We start from the raw sequence: 16640 nt of genomic DNA, 5'->3' as shown, positions 1-16640 counted from the left end.
AAACCATGCAGATTTTCCCAGGAAATTCGATTTGCCGCAGGTTATTCTCCTCAATTGAAATGCCCCTTCTTAGGCTCTGGGGGGGTCTGACTAGATTTCAGAGCATAAGAAACATAAAATGAAAAAGAGACAAAAAGAAATGTATTTGTGACGCCTCAGGGGCGCCACAAATACTTTTCTTTTTGTCTCTTTTTCTTGCCCAACTCCAGGGCTGGGGACACTCGGAACCGGGACGGGCTACTCCGAGTACCCCTGGCCCTGGAGTTGTACGTGTCATATTCTCTCCTAACCACTCACCTGTTTGCCCCCTCCACCGCCATCCAGTCCTCAGATCCTCCTCTTCTTTCCCTCATAGTGAGCAGTATGGGCGGCTTTGCACGTTGCGACATTGCACGTGCGATGTCGATGGGGTCAAATCGAAAGTGACGCACATCCGGCGTCGCAGTCGATATCGCAATGTGCAAATCCTTTTTGATACGATGAACGAGCGCAAAAGCGTCGTTATCGTATCATCGCTGCAGCCTCCGACATTTCCATAATGCCGGTGCAGCGACAGGTGCGATGTTGTTCCTTGCTCCTGTGGCAGCACACATCGCTGTGTGTGAAGCCGCAGGAGCGAGGAGCTTCACCTTACCTGCCGCCGGCTGCAATGAGAAGGACGGAGGTGGGCGGGATGTTTACATCCTGCTCATCTCCGCCCCTCCACTTCAATTGGCCGCCTGCCGTGTGACGTCGCTGTGACGCCGCACGACCCGCCCCCTTAGGAAGGAGGCGGGTCGCCGGCCAGAGGGACGTCGCACGGCAGGTATGTGCGTGTGAAACTGCCGTAGCGATAATAATCGCTACGGCAGCTTTCACTAGTTATTGCACGTGCGACGGGGGCGGGACTATTGCTGCAGCATCGGTAACACATTGTTACCGATGTCGCAGCGTGCAAAGCCCGCCTATCTCTTGGACTTCCGATTGCGATTTGGTCTTATTGTGCGTCATATACATGCGATGGACAACGACTTTTGAGTCCTGCTCACAGCCGGAAGTGTAAATAGGCCAGAACGTAGACGATAGAAAGAAGAGACTCTGAGGACTGGATGGTGGGCAGCGAGCAGTGGAGGAACCGGACAGGTTAGCGGAGAGGTATGCACAAAATATACTTTTTAAACTTTTGCCGGCCACCTACGGAGAGCTGAATCCATACAAAGCAAACTTTCAAAAATCTGTTATCTCAAAAATGCTCATTTTTTTCTTAATATTTGAGTAGAGCTAGAAGAATTTACAAAATCTGATATCTACAGACTACAGCCCTACCTCTGACTTCCAGTTTGCAGTCAACTTCAGCTTCGCCCAGTTCATTAATGGCTTTGCATGTGTAAGTTCCACCATCAAAAGGGCTGGGTTTGCGGATATTCAGCGTAAGGACCCCCTGATTGTGCTTCATGATGAATTTGGGGTCATTTCTGATCTCCATTTTATTTTTCATCCATATGACCTTCGGCTGTACAAGAAGAAATAAATAATCTATTCAAACACCTTATATGACGGCAGGTACCTACGGTGGAGGAACTCGTATCTTCAGTAGTGCTTGAAGATTTGTGAACCCTTCAGAATTTTTTCATGTTTCTGCATATATCAAATTGGGGATCTTCTTACTTTGCTTCTTTGTCAAGTTTTGTTTGTTGTCATTTTTTGACATTGACATCGTACTTTTTTTATCATATCAGCTCCTACCAGAGTTCTAAGTTTATACTCATTAGCCCATGAATAAATGAGCCTTGGGCTCCCATGACTTAGTTGCCATTTCACTGGTCCTTCCTCAGATCATATTTTGTAGGTAATAACCTTTGCATACAGGGAAAAGCACTTAAAAACAGACATTTTGGAGATGATCTGACCCACTTATCTAGCCATGACAATTTGGCTATCAAAGAGGTTGTCTACTATTTGGACAACCCCTTCTCATTCCCCTTGTTCGCCCCCATAAAAAAAGAAGCCTATACTCACCTCCGGTGTGGCCGCGGTTCCAGCGAAGTCTGAAGCCGTGTTCCCGAAACCCATGTGACATTGTTATGACACTCGAGCCCCGTGATCAATCAGTGCCGGCTTCCTTTTCCACCTCCTTCAAATGTTTGAGCAAGAAGTCAGCGCTGCACTCACATCCTACTCAAATATCTAAAGGTGGGGAGATAGACGCGGGTCACTGATTGACCATGGTACTTGCGTGTCATAACAATGTCCCTTGGTGTCCGGGAACGCGGCTTCAGACATTGCTTGAACTGGGACCGCACCGGAGGTGAGTATAGGCTTATTTATTTTTACAGGTTGAACAAGGGGAATGAGAAGGGGTTGACCAAATAGTGGACAACCCTTTTAAGGATGGCTCAAATCCTCATGGTTGCTGATTTTTCTTCCTTTTAACACATAGGAAGCGATTAATCAAAACGTTTTTGCCAAAATTCTAAAACTTCTTGAAACTGGCAATAATGTGACTTTTGGCATTTTTATGATAGTCTCGACCAGATCTGACAAAGTGGAGCTAACCCCGGCTGACACATTCATAACGTGTGCCACAAAAATGGCACAAATTACAAAGAAGATGGCTGGCTGAAATTCCTGCCAATGGAAACACATACCTTATAATGAATTTGGTGCATTGTACTCCGGGTATTCCTTCATTAAAACACCACTCTTAAATAATTGTGTCCCTAAACCTAAGAAACTAAGGCTCTGATTTATTATTTTGCCTCATCGCTTTTTTTTTTTTGTTTTTCGATGTTTGGTATTTGTTGTCATTTTGGGCGCCATATTCTTCAAAATGGTAGACGCAGTTGAGGAATTTTGCACAAAGTAAAGAAAATCGTCTTTATTGTCTCTTACCTTTTTTGTGACTTTTTAGAGGAAAAAGAAAATCACACATTTAATAGAATGTTGCAGAAATTTTCTTCTGTACATATAAAGAAAGACACCAGAGGAGCAAAGGGAGTAAAATTTAGCAATTTTTTTTTTTTTTTTTTTTTTAAAAAAAGTTACAATTGATGAATTAGTAAAAAAAAAAATGTAGAAAGATTAAACCCACAGTGGAGAACTTAATAAATAAAAGGATGAAGAAATAAAAGAGTAACTTAAAAAGGCACTATTGAAAAAATGAATACTACATAGACAAAACCCCCCCACAAAACTAGACAAAAAAAGGTGCAAAAACAATGATAAATTGGCCCCTAACAGTTCTTTTGTTGACAAATATATTCAACTTCTTGACAGATTCCATTGTCATGATATAATAAGTTTTACTTCACCTGTCAAGGTTTGGATATTACCGTACATACTCATGTATCAGCCAAATTTTTCAGTACATTTTTTGTGCTGAACAGCCCCCTCGTCTTATACTCGAGTGAGGGTCCCACTTCCGGATTATAAGATCTGCTTTTTTCCCCAAAACGGTTGGGGGTGGTGGAATGAGGCTGCAAAGCTCACTGGGTTGGGTTAGCACGGCGGCGGTGTCGTGACTCAGGTGGGTTGGTGATATGGGAGGCTCAGGGGTGTCGCGGGGGGCACCATTAAGCCTGCCGGTGGTCGGTGAGGCCCCATTGAGCCAGCTGCAAGCTCCGGTGGTTAACACAATAGACTCCAAGAAAGTGGCCGCAAAAGTGGCGCGTGCGCAGATTGAGATCTCGGCTCTCAGAGATCTCAATCTGTGCACATGCCGCTTCAGCTGCCATTTTATTGAAGCCTTGACAAAGGCCTCAGCCTGCCGGGAGGCTTGTTGACACGCGCCGTGACACCCCTGAGCCCCCAGTATCTCCAATACTCCTGAGCTACAACACCCGGAGTCGAAGTATCGCCGACCTCCGTCCTCTGACCCTCCTTAGCCGCGGACCCTCCTGTCCTCCAAGCTCGCAGCATCGCCAATCTAGCCTCCTGAGCCGCTCTACCGCCACACCGCCCTGGTGAGCTAATTAATATAAGACACACTAGGATTATAAAACAGACCCCCATTTTAACAGTAAAAATTATTTTTTCCATTTTCCTTCTCTAAATTTGGGGTACGTCTTATAATCTTATACTTGAGTCAATAGGTTTTCCCACTTTTTCATGGTAAAGTTAAAGGCCTCGGCTTATACTCAGGTCGGCTTGTACTCGAGTATACATGGTACATCCAATCAGTTTATGTATATTGTATATTTTTTGGCTTGCATTGTTTTCTGATTACTCTTACAAGAATCTAAATAAAAAGTCTTTGCTATGTTTGTAACTAGGGATGATCGAATACCTCAAATATTCGGCTTCGCGAATATTCGACGAATAGGTCGCCGCTATTCGAATATTCGATGCGCATTGTAAGTGTATGGGAAGCCCGAATAGTTCTGAATAGTTGTTATTCGAGTTTCCCATAGACTTACATTGTGCATCGAATATTCGCGAATAGTTGAATAGTGGCGATTTATTCGTCAAAAATTCGCAAAGCCGAATATTTGAGGTATTCGATCATCCCTATTTGTAACATGTAATAAAATTACATTCACATTTTATATTCTGTGAATATAAAGCATTAAAAAAACAACAATTAATAAATATATAGGAAACTGCTTACCTTTGGAAAGCCCCTTACTGCACAGTTCAATGCTGTGCTGTAGCCAGCCACTACAATACGGTCTATGAGAGGGGTGAGGAACTTGGGAGCCATGCTGACATCTTTTTCTTTGTAGTCCAGTGGTTTGTAGATTATACCTGTAAAGGTATAAAAAAAAGAATAATAAAATACCAATTTCCCTTTATACTTTTTATTGTAAAAATTGTTAAAACTAATAAAAATATTGGAAAAAAAAATGAAATAAAATATATACAATGACTATACAGATTTTTGGGAAACGCCAAGGCAAGATCAGGCAAAACTGCTTATATTACTTATTTCCTTGATGCAGTAAACACAAATGCAATGTATTTTGGCTTAAAACCTAAACTCCAGATCCAGCGTCTCCGAGCCTCCACATGTTCAGTCTCTAAGATCTAACGCTAGCAGTACATATTGGATGCCATAATGCACACGCAGTTTTTAGGTGCTACATATCACCCCCATAATATCATACCAACAGTGACGTTTGGAAGTGGGAACATCATGGTGGGGGCTGTTTTTCCACATACGTCAATGGCAAATGTCATGTAATTGAAGGTATTGCAGAGATAGAAGGAAGAAACCGGGATCTGCCGCGCTGACATCAAACATCAAGTAGTTGATTAATTGTCTTTTATTTGATGAGGTCTACGTGTTTCGGAAAATGCAGCCTCCTTTCTCAAGACAATTTTACAGAACAGTGACCACTGTTGATTTTTCTGTAAAATTGTCCTGAGGAAGGAGGCTGCATCCTCCGAAACGCATAGACCTGATCAAATAAAATAAACCACCGGAGCTGAAACCAATAGAAAATGTCTGGAAGGAACTAAACCTCAAAATTCCTAGAAGGAGGCGGGACCTTCAGGATGTGAAGAGTGTTTGTGTGGAAGAATGGGCCAAAATCATAGCTGAGCAATGCAGGCGACTAGTGTCTCCATCCAGGACAACAAAGGCTTTCATATGAAGTATTAAATACATTTCAGTAACATGTTCAATACTTTTTACCTGTGACAATTCTCATTATTACACATCACTAAATTTATGGACATCCAAGGTTTGATTTCTTTGCCTGTGTGGATTGGATGGGTTGTTACTGACATCTGGTGAACAATTCATGGCAATAGCCCCTTTAGAAATATATTTACTTAAAAAATTGGTGACGTGTTCAATAGTTCTTTAACCTGCTTTATATCAGCTGTGTTACAATGGAAATTTGGCCTACAGACATCCTAGCAGAGCAGTCTGAATCTCCTAGGACCCAGCATCTTCTGCTCCTTCCCTACACTCTGCAATCAGCAATAACAGCTGGATCACTGGGTGGGACCAAAGACATTTTGATCGCTCTCATTGCATTTTATTGTGATGTTGTATAATTCTGACATTTTGATTTTTTTTCACTCCTTACGCCATTTATGGAACGGATTAATTTATTTTATATTCTGATAGATTGGACTTTTACAAATGCAATACCAAATATGTGTATTCTCTATTTTTTCAAATGTTTTATAGGGCAAAAAATAAATGTTTAATGGGGCAAAAGGTGGGATATTTAAACTTTTTCGTTTTTTTTTTTTCATGTTTTTTAAACTTTTATTTTTTACTTTTTACTGTATTTAAAAGTCTCCTTAGAGGACTTGAAGCTGCGATAATCCAATCACTTGTGCTATACATAGCAGTGCATCAGCACTTCTATGTATAACTAAAATCATGATCTCATATGAAAGCCAGCAATGGATTGGCTTTGATAGGGGATTCATAATAACAGGCACAAGGGTCATCAACAGACTCCCAACTGTCATGAAATCTCATCAGGGCCACGTGATCCCATTGCAGGAGTGCTGATGAGCACATGTAATAACATGCCCCCTGCCGTTTTGTGTTAAATGTTGCTGTTGGAGATTGACAGAAGCATTTAAGAGATTTACTGCTGGGTGTGTAGCAGAGCTCCACCCACAGCTGTTAGAGGCAGATGATGGCTGATTAAATCAGCCATCATCTGCCCTGAAAAATGTAGGCTTGGCAGACTTTATTTAATTATAAATGCAGTTTGTATTCCAACATCTACTAAACCATCTGTTGTAAAAAAATATGAATACTGCTGTAGAGAGATTTAAATGTTAGTAAATTATAAATCAAAGGGTACCGCGATGGGATCATCCTGTAGCCCAGTTAAAATATATTTAGTTTGTTGGTCATTTGTCAAGTTAAAATTGAATTAGAATGAAATAAATTTGTGATTTTACCTGTTTTCTGGATGACTGCAGTGTTCTTGGAAATACCAGGGTTCTCACTAAGGCCACATATATTCTCACTGAACACTCGGAAGTAATATTCATTACCCATGATTAGGTCAGAAACGGTACATTGAGTCTTCCTGTTGTGTTCAAATACAGTAAACCATTCCTATAGAAAATGAAAAATATACATAATGTCTCAAGAAAAAATTAGTTACTAAAATGAAACCTTAAAAATAAAATATTTAAAAGGGCCTTAATGACTTGCCGATTTCCTTGCTTTGTGATTTTACTGAGAAATTCCACTGTTTTCCAGTGCTGTTTGGATTTTGGAGGGTGGAAATGAGTCTTTAAGTAATTTTTTTTTATATATTGTGACATAAATAAAGAAAAAACTTTTTTGGTGTATTTAGATTTTGTCACAATTCATTTTGTCAAAATAACATTTCTTGCTATTGTGGCTGTGTAGATATGCGTATGTTTACAATTTTTTGTCTTATGGTATAAATAAGTTTTTATGGAGCAATGGGGGATGTTATGGAGCAAATTGGGACATAATGAAGCAATGGGGGACATTATTGGGCTATTGGGGATTGTGGAAGGGGGCACAGTATAGCATGGGTTGAGGGGGAGATATTATAGAAAGAGGAAGTTGGGGGGACATTATGGAAAGGGGCAGTTTGGGGGATAGTTTAGAGAGGGGCAGTGTGGGGAGAAAATGTTTGCACTATGAGGGGCAATTATTTATTCAGAGGTACAGCATGGGAGGTATTCTTATTTCTGCGGCAGGATAATGATACTTTTATTTTTAAGGGCCTCATGTTGGGATGTGCTGCTGAAGACAGAGAAGAGGGAACTCTGTAAATAAAAACTGTGGGAGTGAAATCTCATCATGGCGTCTGTACTACATGGAGACAAAAGGGGTAGGAACAACTCCAAACAGAAAAGATGTCGCCTGTATGTAATTGTTTATGTGTGATCCTGCCTGGGTCTCATCAGTACTATAGTTTCTGTATGGTTCGCAGTCTGAGGATGGCTGCTAAGAATAACTCCCAGTATCTACTTACCATTGTTAAAGACATACTGGGAATTGTAGGTTAAAGCCATACAACTGTATATGGGGCTGACCTGACATTAAAATTCAGCAGTGTACTAAGCTTGATGCGGTATGCATGTACTGATGGTGGTTCTGTGTATGTATATGTGTATTTATATATATATATATATATATATATATATATATATATATACATACACAGAACCACTATCAGTACATACGTGCAGCATCTAGCTTAGTATAGTAATGAATTGTGTATATATATATATATATATATATATATATATATATATATACACACACACACACAATCTCTGACTTCTGGGACCTGAGTTTTTACTGTTAGATTGCAAGACCAGGAGCGTGAACCCTCCCACATTTACAAATTTCAATGTTATCCTGTAAATTTACAACATACAACACTGTGGGATGAAATCCCATGACCAAGCTCTTTAAATTTACTCTACTTTGTTGCTATCAGGTTAAAGAACTGGACATTTTTGGCCTTTAAGCCAAACTAATAACTGAAAATAAAAAATATGTTTAAACTTTATATTTTGTACAATTTTACAAAATTTTAATTGAAATTACTTTTCCCTTTTTAAGTCATATGTTCCTAAAGGGACTCAGTCAGTACATAATGACTGTTGAAACCAAGTACAGACGCTCGGTGCATCCTTGGGGTGGTCAAACATTTAGGAACACCTTCCATCTACTTGTTTTCCCTCTATCTTCCCCTCTCTATTTTGATTGACAGCTTTGGCTTTATAGAGCCAGAGAAGGGAGGAGTTAGATGGAAAACAAGAAGATGTAAGCTGCACCTTAATGTTTGGCCACACCAAGTGTGCACCGAGCACCTGTACTTTGTTTAATCAGTCATTTTGTGATGACAGAGGTCCTTTGAATTTTGATTTTTTTTTGTTTATTACAATACCTTTACATACTTTTTTTTATGCAAGTATGCTGTGCCTGTGCATAGAAGTATGGAAAAGCACCTGTTACATAATTGCCAACAGTCTTGATTTTACTTGAACAATGTCACGCTGTACTTGTGGGGGCACTGAGAAACAGTGGAGAAGCTGTTTCTAGATGCAGTTAGCCGACTACCCACTGGAGGGCGCAAAATAATAGAATAGTCTGCAGGCCGAGTCAGTACTGGAATGTCAAGACAAAACAAGGGAAGATGTAAATCATGGTCAGGTGCTAGCCAGAGGTCAGGAACCAGGAAGTAACGCCAATCACAGAAGGGAGAAGTCAGCTACCACAAAGCAAGTTCAGAGGCCGGGAGATGAGAGCTACAAACAGGGATGGGAGTGTCATGGGACAGGACCGGGAAGTCAGGAGGAGCTGAACAGACAGACGGTACGGGAAGATGGAGGAACAGGAGAGACACGGGATAGGACCGGGAAGTCAGGAGGAGATGAGCAGACAGATGGTACGGGAAGATGCAGGAACAGGAGAGACACGGGATGGGACTGGGAAGTCAGGAGGAGATGAGCAGACAGATGGTACGGGAAGATGCAGGAACAGGAGAGACACGGGATGGGACTGGGAAGTCAGGAGGAGATGAGCAGACAGATGGTACGGGAAGATGCAGGAACAGGAGAGACACGGGATGGGACCGGGAAGTCAGGAGGAGCTGAACAGACAGACGGTACGGGAAGATGGAGGAACAGGAGAGACACGGGATGGGACCGGGAAGTCAGGAGGAGATGAGCAGACAGATGGTACGGGAAGATGCAGGAACAGGAGAGACACAGGATGGGACCGGGAAGTCAGGAGGAGATGAGCAGACAGATGGTACGGGAAGATGCAGGAACAGGAGAGACATGGGATGGGACCGGGAAGTCAGGAGGAGATGAGCAGACAGATGGTACGGGAAGATGCAGGAACAGGAGAGACACGGGATAGGACCGGGAAGTCAGGAGGAGATGAGCAGACAGATGGTACGGGAAGATGCAGGAACAGGAGAGACACGGGATGGGACCGGGAAGTCAGGAGGAGCTGGGCAGACAGACGGTATGGGGACGGTTTAGGTCAGGACGGTAGCTGGAAGGTAGAACGGATCAGGGAACACTAACGGGAGCCAGACTCACGTGCTATAGAGCTATTACTGGCTGTGTTCCAGTAACAGCAGCACAAAGATATAGTGGCCTGACCTCCGAGACAAGGCAGATTGGAATAAACCCCTCCCATGACCTATAACCCTGGGGAGAGATACTTGCAATGGCTCAGCGGTGCCTAAGCCTGGCACAGATCATGACAAACAGGTTGCAAAGGGGACAGAACTAAGGAAACCATGCCGAAAATGACCAAGCTATGGATGTTTTGAGGGTAGCCTTTGGGGGACCTGAAATGTATCAAATGTTCTGTTTTACATTTTAAGCATGTTAGAGCATTATGATGATAGACTGGGGACTTATGTCAAGTTGTAGGCTTTGTCCATAATAATTCCAGTTCAGGCAATCATGCCACCAGGACTGGTGGCCACAGGGACAATGGGTTTGATTATGGCACTTGCAAGATTAACTGGTGAGATTGGAAAACATCTACACAGCATTCATATTTACCATTGTTTTCTTGTCCGCCTTTTGTATTGTGTAGCCTGTAATTTCTGAATTCCCATTATCTTTCGGAGGTAACCACTCGACAAACGCATTAAATCCCCAGACCTCTTTGACCATTACTGTTTGAGGAGCACCAGGTTTTTCTAGAAAAATAATGAAACATTTTTAACATAATACCTCAAGGTTTTCAAAATTCAATGCTCAAAAAGTTGATTTTCATCACGATAATAGAATGCAGTGCATTTTTGAAAATCTGTAGACTTAACGCTTTCTACTTCCAACTTTATATGTATTATCAAAGACTGAAAAACAATTAGTTTACGCTATTTTTTTTAATCTCTCATTTGACATTCAACATTTCATCACATCATAGCAGAGTCCATCACAACAGGAGCTTCTCTTATAGTAGCTCTCCATTCCATGATAGATGGACTTCAACTTAAGGTCAATATTTCCCTAGGACAATAAGACAATATAGGCTTAAGCCACACACTTTAGATAGCTATCACTCGAACGTAGCATTGGCCAATCATTCAACCGGTAGCTGTCGTGGCTGTCTCTTCCAAACATATGAATGCTTTCTCGGCCGAGCTCTCCTGTGTACTCTATGAAAAGCTGTTGCCACACATTTCTGGCAGTGGCTTATATCTTGGAGAACTAAGGCTCAGCAGTTTGAAGTCAGACATGCTGGATCCTTATCTCCTGGGGCAATCATCTGTTGGGTATCCCCATACATATTAGACTGTTGATTGGCGGGTTTGGCCAACATTAGTGTAATATGTACATGGGCCATAAAGAATATCCTTAAAATATGATGAATCCTTAACCCTTTCACCCCCAGGCGATTTTCTGTTTTTTTGTGGTGTTTTTTGCTCCCCTTCTTCTGAGAGCCGTAACTATTTAAGTTTTCCGTCAATCTTGCCATATAAAGGCCCCGTTACACGCTACGATTTATCTGACAATCTCAGTAGCGATGTGACACGCCCAGATCGTAGTTACGATTTGCCAAGATCGCACATAGGTCGTTTAGCAGCGGTCACACGTACACATCTCACAAAGGACACAACATCGTTCAGCGATATATTGTTTGACCAAGGCGGTCGTGTGGATGTTGTTCGTCGTTGGCAGGGTGTCAAACGTAGCAATATGTCTGCTGCGTTCCAAACGACGAACAATATTTTGAAACTGAACGACGTGTCAACGATCAACGATTTTTAACCTATTTGCGATAGTTCGGAGTCGCACGTAGGTGTCACATGCAACGTCGTCGCTAACGACTACAGAAGTGCGTCACGGAAACCGTGACCCCGACAACATATCGTCAGATAAATCGTAGCATGTAACGGGGCCTTAAGGGCTTACTTTTTGCAGGACAATTTCTACTCTTAAATGAAACCATGAGCTTTACCATATAGTGTGCTGGAGAATGTCAAAAAAATTCCAAGTGCGTAAAAATTGCAAAAACAGTGCGATTGCACAATTGTTTATGGGATATTTTTTTCACTGTGTCCACTATATGATAAAACTGATGTGTGGGTGTGATGCCTGAGGTCGGTACGAGTTTTTAGACACCAAGCATGTATATTTACTTTTATCTAAGGGGTTAAAAAAAATTCACAAGCTTGTCCAAAAAAGTGGCAAACGTTTTGCGCCATTTATTGAAAACCCGTAGCGTTCTCATTTTTCGTGATCTGAGGCTCAGTGATGGCTTATTTTTTGCGTGTTCAGCTAACATTTTTAACGGTACCATTTTTGCACAGATGCTACATTTTGATCGCCTGGTAATGTATTTTGTGCAAAATTTGAAACATCCAAAAACTTAATTTTGTCGTTTGGAATTTTTTTGCCACTACGCCATTTACCAATCAGATTAATTGATTTTATATTTTGATGGATCGGGCATTTCTGAACGCAGCGATACCAAATATTATGTATATGTTTTATTTTTTTAACCCTTTAATTTTCAATGGGGCGAATGGGGGGTGATTTGAACTTTTAGGTTTTCTTATTTTTTAAAAAATTGTAAAACTTTTTTTTAACTTTTTATTAATTTTACTAGTTTCCCTAGGGGGCTATATGGATGTAGTGCCAGCTCATCACTAGTTACGAGTACCGCTCACCCCAGCATGGTAGTGTCCGCTCATCACTAGTTACGAGTACCGAGCAACTGAGCATGGTAGTGTCCGCTCATCACTAGTTACGAGTACCGAGCACCTGAGCATGGTAGTGCTCGCTCATCACTAGTTACAAGTACCAAGCACCCGAGCATGGTAGTGCCCGCTCATAACTAGTTACGAGTACCAAGCACCCGAGCATGGTAGTGCCCGCTCATCACTAGTTACGAGTACTGAGCACCCGAGCATGGTAGTGCCCGCTCATCACTAGTTATGAGTACTGAGCACCTGAGCATGGTAGTGCCCGCTCATCACTAGTTACGAGTACTGAGCACCTGAGCATGGTAGTGCCCGCTCATCACTAGTTACGAGTACTGAGCACCCGAGCATGGTAGTGCCCGCTCATCACTAGTTATGAGTACTGAGCACCCGAGCATGGTAGTGCTCCCTCATCACTAGCTACGAGTACTGAGCACCTGAGTATGGTAGTGCCCGCTCATCACTAGTTACGAGTACTGAGCACCTGAGCATGGTAGTGCCCGCTCATCACTAGTTACGAGTACTGAGCACCCGAGCATGGTAGTGCCCGCTCATCACTAGTTACGAGTACTGAGCACCCGAGCATGGTAGTGCCAGCTCATCACTTTTTACGAGTACTGAGCACCTGAGCATGGTAGTGCCCGCTCATCACTAGTTATGAGTACTGAGCACCCGAGCATGGTAGTGCCCGCTCATCACTAGTTACGAGTACTGAGCACCCGAGCATGGTAGTATAGAGACTGCACCAACCTAAAGATGGATAAAACCACTTGATAGGTGATAAAATGATAACCTGGTGTTTGAGATTGATAATGTCTTACTAGCCAGATGATGAAACCAAACCAGCAGGCAAAGCAATAAAATTATTCAGAGCGTCTTGCCAAGTTCTCAGTAGAGCAGGAGAGCCTTCATGACCAATTCAGGACTGGTAAATTCACACTTTCAACTCTGAATTAGGAAGGATTAAAATAAACCTTCTCTCACATTCTGAGGCTTGTGTTGGATCTGGATCTCTGCAGGCAGCGCTGGATAATGTCCAACAGGATGAGATAAATATAGTTGAAATAAAGGAACCTGATCTACATAGATATTTCTCTCTCATGAAGTTTCAAAGTTGTGAAGACCGCGTTATGGGCATAGATAGGACTAATGGGATTCTCCAGAGGTTTAACAAATATGAAGTAGGTCATGCTACAGACTATATCCCGCTGATGGATTAGGTAACATAGTTGTGAATTTTACATGTAGCTAAACTTTTTCTAAACTTTTGATAAGTAGTTTTGATCCATTGGATCCAGGCTCTTAGATTCTTTAACCTATGTTTAAAATTAAGGCATAGAATTGCTCAGCTAATCCTTGAAGGCCAAAGAAATTTGGGAGTCTCTTCATCCTTGTTAATTTAGCTCATGGCTTCTGCCATTTGATGATTTCTATGGATTAGGTGGTGATTATAACGATATCCAGTTAATGTACAAAATAAAAGCAAAGTGATGGCATTTGCTTCTCTATCATGGTGGTGCATTTCAGGTCTTGAAAGGATGGAAGGAACGAAACACGGCTGCAATTTAACACTCTCCAACTATAGATTTCCTATTAACACTAGAAGTCCCAGAGAGGGGTCATTTAACATTTCTACCTTTGGAACCCAGAGACGGGTCGAATGACCTGAAGGATTGTAGCTAACATCCTATAATCACCGTCTTTTGTTCTGTAATTAAGGCCATTACTGTCGCACCACAGGAGGTTATTGTTTTCCATTGAGTTTAGCCATTTAGTTTCTAGTTAGCTCTATTCAGTTTGTCATCAGTCATTTGACCCTCTTTCGGGACTTCAGGGCGGAGCTCGAAATTTCTGGGACTTCTAGTGATAATGTATTTAAATAGTAATGGGTGGACTTCATTAAACTCAGTGACCTCACCTGAGATGAGGTCGCTGACTTTACTGAGGTCACCTGAGGTCAAGTTACATGTGGTCACAGGTGGAGGGTCGTGGGAACCTCTAGTTGTGACCGCAACTTACCTGTGTGACATTACCGATGATCGCTGCTCAGTCTCTGCCTGATGTCCAAAGTGCGGTTAATAAATGGGTGAAAGAGGGTGTTGATTATATTTTATTTCAAATAAAGGATTTTTTTTGTGTGTTGTGTTTATTTACTTTCACTTACAGATTAGTAATGGGGGTCTCATAGACCTTCCCAATCACTAATTTAGGGCTTAGTGGCAGCTGTGAGCATGAAGCGCTTGCTCCTATCCCTCTATCCATTCTACCCCCATTTTTAATTGCCAGATTCTGGACATATATGGGGACCAGCGTCCAGCCCGGAACTGGATTTTTTTTTAAGCCGGTTAGGCCTGTCAGTCCCAGTTATCTGCAAGTCCGTTCATCACTATATTTAAAGTATCAGAAGCTGTGAGGTCAGGTCAGTTCCCTCCTGGATAGTACTGGAGGTTTGCTACACCACTCGGCATTTTTTTTTCCTGTTTTGTGCAGTTTATCTGCCAACCAAGGCTCAGATAATAGACATCACTCCTGTAGGGTAGTCATTGACTTAGATGACCTCTCACCATAGACATTAGATTTTTTTCCAGCTCATTTCATCAATTGTAATGGAATCCAACAGCATCCAATATATTGAACAGTATGTGATAAACTCCTGCATTTTATCTTTTAACATTCAACTTGATGAATGAGATTTGTATGAGAAAATATGGCTCTGATGCCATAAAGATATAATACGTTACGCGAGACAGAGAATGTTTGGGTAAGATCACATGGAGACCTATTGGATTATTTTGATTTATTAAATTTATAGGGTTTTGTAAATTACACCCCACCCCATTCCTCCATTCCGCCTACCCCAATGGGTTGCAACAATGCTACAACTCATTACATAGATGATTAGGCTGAGGATAGTTGGCGACTGCAACAAAAAGGTAGTAAAAAAGTCCAACTAGTTTTGATGAATTATTTGTTGCAGTTGCAGTACCTTTGTTATACTCATGCTCGAGGTGTTTACATTTTCTTGTGCTCCATATTAGACTTAGCAAATAGCCCAGTGTGTTCCCATGTAGTGACCTTACCAAGTCTTTTTAAGGCTGCCCAAGAGTCTTTGTATTGCTCTAATAAATCTTTTCCTTGTTTGCACACAGTTCCAGTCTGCAGGACATCACTTGGGTGTCTTTGACTTGTCCACATCGTTCCCAACCATTCTGGATTCAGGGGGACTGTATTAATTAGAAGGCTCAGTCCCACTGTCCTGGCTTTGTCCCAACTTCCTCTCTCGGCATCTTTGTAGTTCCTCCTCCTTAGAGGCAGGACTGGCATCTCTTCCTCCATAAGACTAGAACTCGTGAGCACCTTATCTGTAGGCATCAACTCTATCTATAAGCCACTGCCTGATGGAGGGAGATAGGAGAATTTGGTATACTTGATCTGTAGTGTAGGCAGTGAACCCAGAAGCAGATGATACAGGTACACAGAGATACATATGTACATAGCAGTGTATTTCTATGTCTCTGCATTTTAGAGGTAAAGAAATAATTAGATTATTTTGTTCCTATTCAATTACTAAAAAAAAAAATGCAATTACTGTATTTCTTTTGTCGCTGGGGCTTGAACCGACAACTTCTACAGCTGCAGGCGACGGCTAATGCTTTCAAATCACAGGCTCTGGTGAGCTTTGTGTACTTGAAGCTGCAGTGCAGCCTCTGACTCCACAGGCAGATTCTACAGGTACATAGAGATACATTGTACATAACAGTGTATTTCTATGTCCCTGTATTCTAGAGGGAGAATAAAAGAGGTAGTAATAATCAATATTAGCAAAATAAATACATCCACCATAATATTTACATTTCTTTTCCCTTCTGTTCCCTTTCCTATGAAAACGCTATATGTAACAACCTTGGGTGTATCAATTCACCTGCTTTAAACCATGATGTAGTAGTGGCAAGGAGTGATCATTGGCCGTGCAACCCATGTTGTGGCAAAAGTAGCTATCTAGCCCCAGCTTTACACAGTAAA

The 16640-nt window shown here is 41.8% G+C and overlaps 1 protein-coding gene across 2 annotated transcripts in view; it reads right to left on the bottom strand.

Annotated features, from left to right (window-relative positions):
* The window catches only part of MYBPC2 (myosin binding protein C2), a 147637-nt gene that overhangs the window by 11229 nt on the left and 119768 nt on the right, over positions 1-16640 (bottom strand). For both annotated transcript variants that reach the window (XM_075327151.1, XM_075327152.1), the window contains 4 exons: positions 10468-10607; positions 6850-7009; positions 4586-4722; positions 1306-1492 (listed from right to left, as the gene is read on the bottom strand). In XM_075327151.1, the coding sequence (XP_075183266.1) occupies positions 1306-1492; positions 4586-4722; positions 6850-7009; positions 10468-10607 (624 nt within the window). The remainder of the gene's footprint in view (positions 1-1305; positions 1493-4585; positions 4723-6849; positions 7010-10467; positions 10608-16640) is intronic.

The sequence above is a fragment of the Anomaloglossus baeobatrachus genome, chromosome 11, assembly GCF_048569485.1.
Source record: "Anomaloglossus baeobatrachus isolate aAnoBae1 chromosome 11, aAnoBae1.hap1, whole genome shotgun sequence".
Classification (NCBI taxonomy): domain Eukaryota; kingdom Metazoa; phylum Chordata; class Amphibia; order Anura; family Aromobatidae; genus Anomaloglossus; species Anomaloglossus baeobatrachus.
The sequence above is the reverse complement of the archived record's forward strand: the minus strand, read 5'-3'. Positions and strand labels throughout refer to the sequence as shown.